The sequence below is a fragment of the Pantherophis guttatus genome, chromosome 3 (genome assembly GCF_059756535.1).
Source record: "Pantherophis guttatus breed Tessera chromosome 3, ASM5975653v1, whole genome shotgun sequence".
Taxonomy (NCBI): Eukaryota; Metazoa; Chordata; class Lepidosauria; order Squamata; family Colubridae; genus Pantherophis; species Pantherophis guttatus.
This window is the reverse complement of record NC_142065.1, coordinates 166,965,975-166,978,801: the sequence shown is the minus strand read 5'-3', so window position 1 is coordinate 166,978,801 and position 12,827 is coordinate 166,965,975. Positions and strand designations below refer to the sequence as shown.

At 40.5% G+C, this 12,827-nt stretch overlaps 1 protein-coding gene across 3 annotated transcripts in view; it reads right to left on the bottom strand.

Annotated features, from left to right (window-relative positions):
* Window positions 1-12,827, bottom strand: part of GATA6 (GATA binding protein 6) — a 32,038-nt gene that overhangs the window by 8,703 nt on the left and 10,508 nt on the right. For all 3 annotated transcript variants that reach the window (XM_034429587.3, XM_034429590.3, XM_087890503.1), the window contains exons 3-4: window positions 7,989-8,155; window positions 273-398 (exon numbers count right to left, since the gene is read on the bottom strand). In XM_034429587.3, the coding sequence (XP_034285478.2) occupies window positions 273-398; window positions 7,989-8,155 (293 nt within the window). The remainder of the gene's footprint in view (window positions 1-272; window positions 399-7,988; window positions 8,156-12,827) is intronic.

The window sequence follows — 12,827 nt, the reverse complement described above, 5'->3', positions numbered from 1 at the left end:
TTCTGTTTTGTATTCAGTGTAGCTTTGCTGAAACATTACACGAGGGGGATATAACAGAGAGCAATGCCATTTCTCTGTTGACATTTCACTGTATCTTTTAGCTCTAGATGCAACTGCAAACACATAAAACAAACAAGCAAGAAAAGCATTTTTATTCCTCTGGGATTTCTCCAGCAGGGTTGGATATGGCCTTCCATAAATCTTAATAAGCATTTCCCCTGAGGGTCAGCTGCACGTGAAACTGAAAGAGCTCGAAAGAAGCTGCTGCTTACCCCATGAAGCTTCATGTACAGGCCACAAGCATTGCACACTGGCTCTCCTTCTGCATTCCTGCGCCAGAGAGTGGTGGTTGTGGTATGACAGTTCGCACAGGACAAGCCCAATCGCCTTGAAGAAGGCTAGAGAGGCAAACACAAGAGAAGAGGAAAACATCAATGGCCCCATGTGTGACTTCCTCCCCCACAAGCAGCTGCAAAAATTTATAAAAACGCCTGTGAAAAGAAGAGGAGGCATCAGTAAATAACAGGTAGATAAGGCAAAGGCAGAGTCTCAGCATTTCTCAAGAATAAAAGTTTCTATACATAAAAGCATTGAAACACATCTTCAGGGGCGAGAATCATGTTGTGTCTTCAGTCACTGCTTACGCATTTGGTCCCAGAGCTTATCTGACTGATTTCAGACTACATTCATTGCTTTTCGTTCTCCTGGAAAAAAACAAGGCCTCAGCTGAGGCATGGTTAACGTTTCCCATTGACATCCTTTACAGTCAAGGAAAGGTATAAATTGTATAGACTACTAGAGATAATTAGCAAAAAAGAAAGAATCTTGTAGATTTTTCTGTTCTGGAATGGCCACAACCGCCCAAATTGTTTTGATATCTTCAAATAAAGAATATAGCTGTAAAAAAAAAAAAAACCCTGCAAAACCATGGGGGAATATCTAGACACATGTCTGACTTTGATAACCTCCTAACATAAAATTTGGGACTTTTTTATCACTTGTTGGTGAATTATGAATCAGGACGCAAGTTAAATATTGTTGGATAAAATAAATGCAACATTTAGATTCATTAGCTGCTATGTAGTAATGATAAGTTTAGTGAGGGGAAATGTTAATTCACATTAAATATTATACTTTGAGAAAACTGGCATAAGATGATTGATACATTACTCCACTTCTGGCTCCTAGTGGCTGCTAAAACAGTTCATTCTGTTAAAGTTGTTGAAAATGTAATTACCAGTTTTCCATGTTTGGTGGCACTATTATAAGCACAGCAATTTTAGAAAATGATGCATAATAGAATAAAACAATATTTTAAAGCTGAATGCCTTTTCCAATTTGCTGTTTTTAAAAATTGCATATTACTAAACCTTACATTCCCACAAACTATATTGACTTAACTTTGTATATGATAATGGATGCAAAGTTATTTTACATTTTTATTGGAAAGTCAACATGGTTCTTTCTGCAGAAAAATGGCTAATTAATTAAGCTCTAGTCGTATGCCTTGATAACCAAAATAACTTTGTATTTCAAAAGTGAAACTGTGAAACTTTTGAAATACAAAGTTATTTGACTTTCTAAAGTACACGATGCCCATACTTCATACCAATTAAAGAGATTATCTGAATCTCAGGGTTGAATTGCTGAGTTTTTGGTTTTTTCTGCAAGAAAACCACCAAACCTAGATTGGACAAACAATAAGAATACAATTAATTATAATTGTTAATCTGATTTTATGATTTATACTGCACTGATTATTGCTGATATATTATCCGGATTTCATAAATGATTTGTGATTTCTAATACATTATAGTATACTCAGTTATTTAAAGCTAATCAATGAAATACTGAATTTTTAATCTAGTTTTTTTTCAAGCTTTTCCATTTATTTCTGTGCTTTATTTTTTCCTTTTCTGTCTTTTTACTTTTCTTCTCTTAAAAATGTTTAATAAAAATATAATACTATAATGAAAAAAATATGATGAAATACACTTACACACTATGTTCTACTATATTTAAATAGCCCTAGAATATTTTGAAATATATTGTGTCACTGAAACTTTTATTTGTGTTCATATTATGTACATATTAAATGATATTTTTGCATCATTTTATGTTAATTCTTCTGCTCTCCAACTGTTCTTAGTTCCTTTCTAACCAGTATATGATCTGGTTATTAAAAAAACAAACACTTCCCATTTCCACAAAATAACAACTAAAAAGCAATAAGAGCCATGTCAAAAAGACAGTCTTTTGAGTTACGATGGTTTCAGGAAATTGTACCAAGTCTGCCCCCAACCCAAAATTGTTTTGGGATCATCCGAATGTATAAATCACTTCCCTCTAGACTGTGAGAGTTCTGTAAAATAAGTCACATTCCAAAATGTTTTCCAGAAGTGGGCTTGCCTTTTAGAGGGCAAGAGGGAGAATATCGGTAAACTCACCCAGAACAAAAATGGCCTATATTATAAACAAAACAGTTAAGACTGTCTTCTATGATGTTTGAAGCCAAGGAGAGGCAACTGTTCATCAGAAATAATGAAACAATTGTGGAGTTTATATCCAAAGAGGAGAGAATCCCCCTAAGCACATAATGTGAGGGTGACGGGGTTATAACATTTCTTGCAGCAACTGATCTCTCTTACATTAATTAGAGACAAGGAATTCCAGCTATATCATAAATCTGCTGTTTTGCAAAAGAATTGCAGCGTTAATTAAAAAAACACACAAAAATCAGTGTCTGAGGAGAACTTTGCAAGCATACAAACGTAGCACAGAAAATGACATTCCAGGAAGCTGCAGTTGCCTCCTTCAAGGTTATAAAAGAATGTGTTACAGCAAAAACCACTTAGCTTAGACAGCCTCGTACATCTTTCTGCAAAAGGATCCATTGGCTTACTAGAAACATTTCTGAAATGCTGGTTCTGTTAATCTTGCCAGCATAATAAAAACAAAATAAAACTAGTCTGGCTCTCCTTTCTTTTTTTCTTTTTTAAAAAATTATTACAGACAAAATCATAACAGCCAACTTTGACTCATAACAAAGAACTACTTTGTTTTATTTTTCTTTATAGATCACCCAGGCTCTGCTATGCAAGATAACCAACTATTTTTGATGCAGTTCTAGGATCTGCAAAGGCAATCACGGTGAATAGGTATCACTGGATAAAGTCTTAAAATGTTCTTTCTCCACCGACACCAGGGATGCTCTCTGTATATCTAAAAATGTAAGTTACGCCTCTACTTAAGCGTGTTTTGACAGATCATCTTAGCTGATCCAGAGAAAACTAAGCAGAGACAGGGCTGGTCAATATTGGAAGAGGAGGATATCCCAAGTCCCACTGATTAAACTGATAGCACCCAGGAAGTGAGAGGAGAGTTCACTGTTCACAACACCTATGCTCTAGAACAGGGGTCTCCAACCTCGGCAACTTTAAGACTTGTGGACTTCAACTCCCAGAATTCCACAGCCAGCAAAGCTGGCTGTGGAATTCTGTAAAATTGAAATCCATAAGTCTTAAAGTTGCCAAAGTTGGAGACCCATGCTCTAGAACAGAGGTCCACGTGTCCTTACCAGAGGTGAGTTTCAGCAGGTTCTGACCATTCTGGAGAACCAGTAGCAAAAATTTTGAGTAGTTTGGAGACCTGGTAGTAAAAATTCTGACTGGCCCCACCCCCATCTATTCTCTGTCTCCCAAGTCCCAGCTGATCGGGAGAAAAAAGGGATTTTTCAGTAACCTTCCCCTGGATTGGGGTGGGAATGGAGATCTTACAATATCCTTCCCCTGCCACACCCACCAAGCCACGCCCACAGAACCGGTAGTAAAATTTTTTGAAACCCACCCAACCCAAAAAGTGCTTTTTCAAAAGGCAACCAGACTTTGCTTTTTTTCTTTGAAGACGTTTTGCTTCTCATCCAAGAAGCTTCTTCAGCTTGAGCTTGAAAGCTCAAAAAAACAAAGTCCATTTGCCTTTTGAAAAAGCACTTTTAGGACAACCATGACCTGAATGATTATAACTAATGACCATAGACATTCATTAATTAATATGCTGCCTGACTGCCAGTAACATTGGGCAGTCTTAGCCTTGGCTTAGGGCTAAATTGACCCTGGCCTAATCTTTCATAGGGCTCTTGCAGGCTAGTTTGAAAGTTCACTTCTAGATACCCATCATTCTTTCCTTTGTTATACTGTTTCTTGCTATTGTTAATATCATTCACCACACAGAACCTTCATGGAGTCTGGCAACTCTATAAATGTGACAAATAAAATGAAAAAGCTGGTAGACTAGAGTGAGATTTAAGAAAAGATCCCAGAAGAAGCAAGCCAGTTCCATAACGTGGCCAAGGAAACACTCTGCACATATCTATTCCGATACTGGAGTCAAATAAACTAAGGGAGATTCCTTTTCCTCAAACAGTGCGGAGCAGGGAGTTGGATTAAAAAATCTCCAAGGTCACTTTCAACTGTTATTTTGTGTTCTTTATTCTGTACACAAACTCACTGGGATCTGCCAGAATGCAATTCTGCCTGTACTCAGTGGGTATCACTCAGGGGTGAAATGCTCCCAGTTTGGACCGAATCGCCCGATCCGATAGCGATGTCAGCGGGTGGTTCAGAGAACCAGTAGCAAAAATCCCTACACACACACCCCATGCCCAGCTGAGCCGTGCGATCATCAGAGCTTTTTTTTTTTACTTTTAAAAGCATTTTTTCTTCGGCTGGAAAAATGCTTTTAAAAGTAAAAAAAAAAAGCCTCTGATGATCACGCGGCTCAGCTGGGATCGTCAGAGCCTTTTAAAAGCATTTTTTCTACAACCTCCTCAGAGGTTGTAGAAAAAATGCTTTTAAAAGGCTCTGACGATCCCAGCTGAGTTGCCTGATCATCAGAGGCTTTTTTTTCTTTTCAAAGCAAAAAAAAAATGCTTTTAAAAGAAAACAAAAGCCTCTGATGATCAGGCAACTCAGCTGCGATCATCAGAGCCTTTTAAAATCATTTTAAAATGCTTTTAAAAGTTAAAAAAAAAGTTGGCCACGCCCACCCAGTCACATTTCCCCCCCACCAAGCCACGCCCACAGAACCAGTAATAACAAATTTTACATTTCACCACTGGTATCACTACATGAGAAACATGCTATACTGACTCAGTAGAATAAGGCGATTGATGCCTCCTAATTTAAGGGTGTTATTTATATTTTTTAAGGGTGTTATTTATATTTTTTTAGTATTACAGCTAAATGCTGTTATATTTTACACAGATCAATAAAATGTATCCAGTTAGGATAACAAAAATAAAGTAAACACATCCATTAAAATGTTGTTCTAATGGTAGTTATGCTGTATAAGCATAATATTTTTGGGAAAAGAAATAATGTGAATTGCTAGATATTCAAGATGAGAAGCAAATTGATCAGTGTTGTATTTTTTTTAAAAAATGGCAAACAATTTTGTAAATGTATACACTGATCTGGGTGGAAATCTCCCTTAATTCAGTCACCTGGGGAGTGGGCAGTCACAGAAATTGAACAATTAAACAAATATATATGTTTGAAGTTGCTATAGAGAGAATTTTTTCGGATCTCAGTATGACTAAGTTTGCAGGATTACACTCAGTAAATGTCACAATATTACTATGCTCTCAATTTTTTAAAAAACTCAACAGAATTTCATTTTCAGACTCCAAGAAACCCATTTAAACGAGCATACATTTCCTTAAATTTGTGAATGATATATCCCTTTCAACCCATTGCTATTGATAGTTAACTATTTTTAAAAATACACATTACTACCATGGAAACATATCATATTACTGTTCTTAAATGTTAACATGGACATAATTTTTCAGATATGAGAAATATACATCCATGATCCCTCTTGTCTACTTGTTTGAAATGCATGGACATAGTTTAGGGAACAGCACGCTATAGCTGTAATCTCTACAATGCAAGACAGGGCAAATGAATTGGAGAGAAAAAAACATGACAAAGCATTCAGTTCCCTTTATTCCTCCTAATTAGATTATGCTTCACTTAATGAAATTAGGGAGATAACCAATTGCAAAATCCTAGCAGTGATTAACTTTGAAAAACCTTGTGGTTTAAGGGAACTTCATTGTATAGATAATAATCTCATAAGGAAAGTGTGATTTTTAAAAATACATTGTCTCTAATTCGAGGGCATTATTTGCTTATTTGTCCTTCAACAGATTGGCAGAGATGACACAGCTTAAATAAATAAGAATGGAAACAAAGTGCTGATTATTTGTATTGCAACATACATTAAACAAAGTTAACACAATAATAGCTCACAGCTTGAAAAAACTGAAGTGAACTTGAAAGAGTTTGAGATAAAATCTGTTAGCTCTTTGTTGATAGCTTCATGTGTTTTATTTTAAGAAAATATATATAAAAGTTAAAATTTGCATCTATTATCCTGCTAGTATCAGCTCATTTTAAAAATACTGTTTAACAGCAAAACTTCAAATTACTGCTTCAAAAAGCTGCATTTTTAATTATTTTTTCTCAGTGTTGTCCTGCATACATTTTGCAAAGACATGTTTTTTTAAAAAAATACCAATATATAAAAACTTAAGTGATGATGCCATTATTATTCTATGGCCACCAGTAGCAGGACATGTAACTGATCATATATCCCAAACCTTTTCAATAACGATGATGACGTTGAGGCTGATGATAATAATGATAAAGTTTCACAAAATATCAAAATCTGGAAAAAAAATTATTTTGAAAGTCTATTGCATAAATCAGCAATCCAAGTGGTTATTGGCACAGTGGATGCCATACCAAAACATCTTCTCAATCTTCCATCTGTCAATTACAAAATGCCACATTGCTTGGATCCACACATATTCTAAACCATTGGCACATCCTAGGTTATTGAGAAGAACTTAATGGGTATGAAGGCCCACAGTAGCTAAAGAACTGGTAGCTGCGACTTCACATTATTGTTTATATTATAGTAACAACCATAAGAAAATCAAGAGACATGAAAGCAGTGGAGGAAATACTGGGATTAAAAAATTGGGGGATAAAGTACTGGGAGGTAAAGAATCCTTGGAGGAGGACTAGGACAATGGAGATGGAAGGTTCTCTTGCTTCTTTTCTTTGCTCTGAATGTTAATGTCCCATCTTTCACAGTGGCATTGGGGATTTTATCACCTTGGTCATCTGCCTTTGATACAGGATAGATCAGACCACTCACATGACTTTTAAAAAAGACATCCCCTTAAAAAATTACCATAAGTCTGTTTTAAATCCCTTCAAAACGAATGGCAACATTTAGGGTTTACCCATTTCTTGCATCAATTAATTTAGAAGGCATTAAAATAAAAATAGTCAGGAATGCTTGAAGTATGTTTTGCAGATAATCTCATTCTAAAGAACTGGTGGTTTCTAATCCTTATGTACATTGACATACTTTAAATTCTTTAAAACCCAGACTTAAAAATCTCAAGGCTCACTTGGTTGGGAATGAGCATCTCAGTTTCGGTTTCAAAAACAGAACGGATTGTCCCAATGATTTGCAAATGAATATTCATTAAAAGAACAATATCTATACTCCTACTAGAACAAAACCGGCAACAAGTCTATATGCTAAGATAAACTACAATCAAGGCCTTTTCCTTGCTCTCAATCACCTAAAAACTTGCACCTAAAAATGTAAAAAAAACAACAACACCATATTTCGAAAAGAGTTCAAGATAGTTTTGAAAGGAGGACAACCTCAAGAGAAAATAATAGTTTTAGAATCAAAGTCACACCTGGTGCTCCTTATCACAAACACTCCTTAGCACACCCACACCCACACCCACACCCATATGCTTGGACATATACTGTTCAATTCTCACTAAAAAGTAGACAGCAGGCTACTTCCTCAGATGCATCAGGCAAGTGAGGTCAGTTAACCAAAGATAAATAATGTGACCGCCCATTATTTGCCAAAGGATTTTCACTGCTACTACTCACCACTCTCTTCTGAGGTTTGATCAGGGGCCTACTGAGGCCATTCATCTTGGTGTACAACCCACAGGCATTGCAGAGATAGTTGCCAGTCCCATCTCTTCTCCACAGGGGGGTCTGGATGGAGCCACAGTTGACGCATTCCCGGCTCTCATTCAGATCATCCAGGAGATCTACAACAAAGGCAGGCAGGAAGGCTGGATTAGCATGGAAGTCAAGAGGGAGGCCCAGTTGAAGCACTGTTCAGCTATTTTACTTTTCCCTCCCCCCACATCCTCACCAGAACTCCCCCTCCAAATGCAAAGAGGAGTCTCCCCTCATCATCACCATTGCTTTATAGAAAACATTACCTTTATCTCCCAAATTGTTTCAATCACAGCCAAAATCAGTAGGAAAACCCCATGAATTTCCATGTCACCAAACTCACGAGATAACGCCAACCCAGCTATGTTTCCAATGTAGGAGCCCCAGTAGGAGCGCCTTCATGGGGCAACCTTATTCATGTTTTCCTAGGACCAAGCCCTGCTCTACACAATAGAAGTAATTGCAGCTAAAGATACACAGGCTTCCAGGCTGAGCTCTGTGGAACAGATTTCTGAGTAAATAAGAGGTAGAAGAAAGCTATTATTAGCCCTTGTTCACAAAGGTGCAATTAATTAGACTGTAATCTGGTCATTTGGATCACACGTTAATTTATTACATATGAATAGCAGAAACCATATTAAAATGTTGCCATATTCTTGCCCCTACCCTTGACATGACTTGATGTGATAGGAATTTCATTCTAATCCTGCTCCAGTTCCTATCAGACTTCTCTTCTATTCATTCCCCATGGAGATATTCTAAGAAACTTTCCCCTTTTTTTCCTTTCCACTTTTGCAACTATGAGATAATTATGCTGATACCTCCTTCAGCGTCACACTCCAAATTTAACTATGCAGCAGCAGCCCAATTTAGATATCTGTCTCAAAAACACTGGGGAATAACAGAATTGGAAGATTTATTTATTTATTGTTTATTTATTGGTTCGATTTATAGGTCGCTCTTCTCCGGAGACTCAGGGCGGCTTACAATGTGTTAAACAACAGCCTTCATACTTTTGTATATACCTGCTTAGTAGGGCTCCCCCCCCCAGCGGTGTTCTTTTTTATACAAAGTCAGTTTATTGCCCCCACAATCCACACTAGGACAGGGACGGTAGGCACTTTGGTGCCCTTAGGCACGCCCCTTACAGACTTCTTAGGAATGCGGTGAAGTCAACAGTAGACAAGGTTAAAGTTGTGGGGGTTTGGGAATGAAACCACAGAGTCAGGAAGTGCATTCCAGGCATTTATTTATTTATTTATTTATTTATTTATTTACTTATTTATTTATTGGTTCAATTTATATGCTGCCCTTCTCCGGAGACTCAGGGCGGTTTACAATGCATTAAGCAATAGCCTTCATACTTTTGTAGTGCTTAGTAGGGCTTTCGTCCCCCCCCCCCCCCCCCCCGCTTCCCAAGCAGTGTTCTTTTTTATACAAAGTCATCTTATTGCCCGCACAATCTGGGTCCTCATTTTACCTACCTCGAAAGGATGGAAGGCTGAGTCAACCTTGAGCTGGTGAGATTTGAACTGGCAGTAATTGCAGGCAGCTGGTGCTACTTAACAGCACTTTAGTCTGCTGAGCCAGACTAAAGGCTCTTTTAAGCATTGACCACTCTGTTGCTGAAGTCGTATTTTCTGCAATAGAGTTTGGAGCGGTTTACCTTGAGTTTGTATCTGTTGTGTGCTCCTGCATTATTGCGGTTGAAACTGAAGTAGTCATTGACAGGTGGGACGTTGTAGCAGATAATTTTGTGTACTACGCTTAGATCAGACCGAAGGCGGCGTAGTTCTAAATCGTCTAATCCCAAAATTAATTTAAAAAAAAATAATTTAAAAATTAATTTAAAAAATCAAAATGTAATAAATGCTGAGGGATTCCCATACCCAAAGGGCATAATTTAAGGTACAGACATAAGACGCTTCTTTCTCCTGGACTATCTGCTTTATCTCCGCGTTTTCAGGAACGGAGGAGGGACCCGATGAGTCACCGCGGGGAAGGGGAGGGTGTTTTTGGCCACGGAGGAAATCCCTTCCCCAGCTTTCCCTCCGCCGCCAGGCGTTATCGCCAGGAAATAGGAGGCAAGTCCCCCGTCCCCCGCCGTCGCCCCGGAGCCTCAGAGATCTTCTGAGCGGGGCTGCGCTCTTCTCCAGCCCAACCGGGAGGAGTTCTCGCCGTCTCTCCTTGCAAGCCGCCTGGGCTGGTGGGCAAATCCCGTCTGCCGACGCCGCGACGGGCTCCGATGGGCTTCCTGCCAAGCTCCGCTTGCTAAGCTGCTGTGAGCCAGCCGACCGACCGACAGGCTGCTCTTTTTCTGCCCCGCAGCCGTGACTGAGAGACCGGGATTCTCTCTTATCTGAGCGGGAGCTCGGAACTCAACAGCTGATGAGCCTTTGACTACTATGGGTGGCTCTTTGGTGCCACCGACGTGGCCTGATTTTCCAGAAATGCAGGAGGGTCGTCTGAAGAGAGTCCTCACCCCTAAGAGTCACCAAGTCCAAATCTAAAGCTGCTTTGCTTTAATAGGAAGGGGGAACAAATAAAGATCTTTTCCCCTTAAAGTTCCCCTTAAAGTTCGAATCTCACCAGGCTCAAGGTTGACTCAGCCTTCCATCCTTTCTGAGGTGGGTAAAGTGAGGACCCAGTTTGTGGGGGCAATAAGCTGACTTTGTATAAAATATACAAAAGGAGGAAGGCTATTGCTTAATGCACTGTAAGCCGCCCTGAGTCTCCGGAGAAGGGCGGCATATAAATCAAATTAAAAAAAAAAAAAACCAAACCAAAGGGGCTTCTAAATCCGGGCTTGTGGTGTCTACTGATCTGGGTTATGGCAGCCCCGATTTAGGAACCCTCCGGAAGCCGGCACCCTCCAGGGCAGGGGTCTCCAACCTTGGCAACTTTAAGCCTGGAGGACTTCAACTCCCAGAATTCCCCAGCCAGCTGGCTGGGGAATTCTGGGAGTTGAAGTCCTCCAGGCTTAAAGTTGCCAAGGTTGGAGACCCCTGCTCCAGGAGGTTTGGGGCTTCCTTGCTGTGGATTATGGTCCAGCATTCGGAGGTCACCAAGTGGATTGGGTAGCAAGGAGGGGGGAAATGGTCTCCAAGACCTGGCTTCCAAAAGGGTTTCCTCTCCAGAGGGCGGTCGCTGGACCTTGATTTCTGTCTTGACCACTCTCCATCTTGCCCCGGAAGCAGCTTTTGATTTTTCTATGCTCTGAATTGGTGGCCAGTTGCCTCAAAGCAAGCAAGAAGCCAAGCCAGAACATAGTGGTCTCATAGCTTGAAACCAAGATCGCCTCCACCCTGGGCATGGGCGGCTTATCAATACAGATAAAGAGGTTTACGCTCAGGAAAAGGAACCTGGTTGGGATTAGGTCCCACAGCCCTAGGGAGATCTGAGCTGCCGGGTGGGGGAAAGGGGTCTTTGCTTGAGTCTTCTCAAGCAGACTCAAGCCTCCATCACCACTCTGTGCTGGAAATCGTCCATTCATTCGCCATTCAGAAGAGGTCAGACCATTTCCCCCCAGTTGGCAGGAAGGCTGAAATCGCAGCAGCCCTACCCTACCTCGGAACAGGGTGTAGCGAACTCCCTTCCGTTACAAAGTGATGGGTTGGCTTAAATTCCAGTGGTTATGGGAACCCGCCAGGCAACTGGGTGGATTCAGCAAGCCAGAATCCGGTGAACCACAAGGGTGACCCCCAACCAAAGCTTCTGAGCTTTCCTATGGCTGTCTCTGGGGCTGCCAAATGCTAAAACTCCCCCCCCCTTTCCCCGCTTGTTGCATGGAGAACGATACTGGGAAGAGACTGGAACTCAACTTGAAGTCTGTTCCATTGATTTCAGGCTCCAGATGACCTCTGGTTTGAGACTCAGTTTGAATTCAGTAGCCTCTGGTGGAAGGTTTCCCCCAACAAACTCTGTTAAATCTTGCAAGAGGAAGCCCTAGAATCTCTGTGACTCATTTCCCAGCAAGCCTGGTCTGCAAAGCTTAGGACTCTCTTAGACACAAGTAAAAAAACTCTAATTAATTTCCTCGGAAAGGTATTTTACGTGGCTCTTCCCAAAGGCATAGACTCATTGGTGATCGTCACCTACTTACATTTGCAGAATAAATTTCACACAGGATCCAATCTGGGTCAGTCATTTCACACAGTTCACGGGAAGCGAGCACACACAACCGCTTATTTGCAACCTCATAACCACACCGGCTGAGTTAACCGAAGTGTGGTAAGTAGATATGTACACGAGTGGAGGAGAAGATCTAAATCCCAAATAAAACGACTGCACCTCGGTTTACTTAAGTGAATTGGGAGAAAGGCGAGAAAAAGTGAGTTTCCAGATGCACTTCAGAGCGGCCCTTATTTCTTATGGGGAAAGACTATCAATTTCCCCATCTTTTGATACACACCCTTAGGATCGGCAGAGCGGCTGAAAATATAAAATTTAGTCGGAAAAATGCTTTTTTTCCACCCTCAGCAGGCACGTCCTACTCGGAAAAGAGACCTGTCCCAGACTCTCGAGCCAAGGGCTCTTTTCATCCGAGGGCAAGCGCCTGGGCGCGGCCGGGCTCTCCATGGAGAAGAGAAGAGGAGGCTTTGGGTTCCGCCCAGGACTTGAGTCCTGGGAGATTCTCCTACAAATTCAAGGGCTGCGTTCCCACAACATGGCAAACCCTGGCTGATGGCGTCCCCCACCCTTTCTGGTTCCCTTGCTTTAAAAGAAGGCTGGCCGCTTTCGTGTATAAATAGTCGGTCTAGC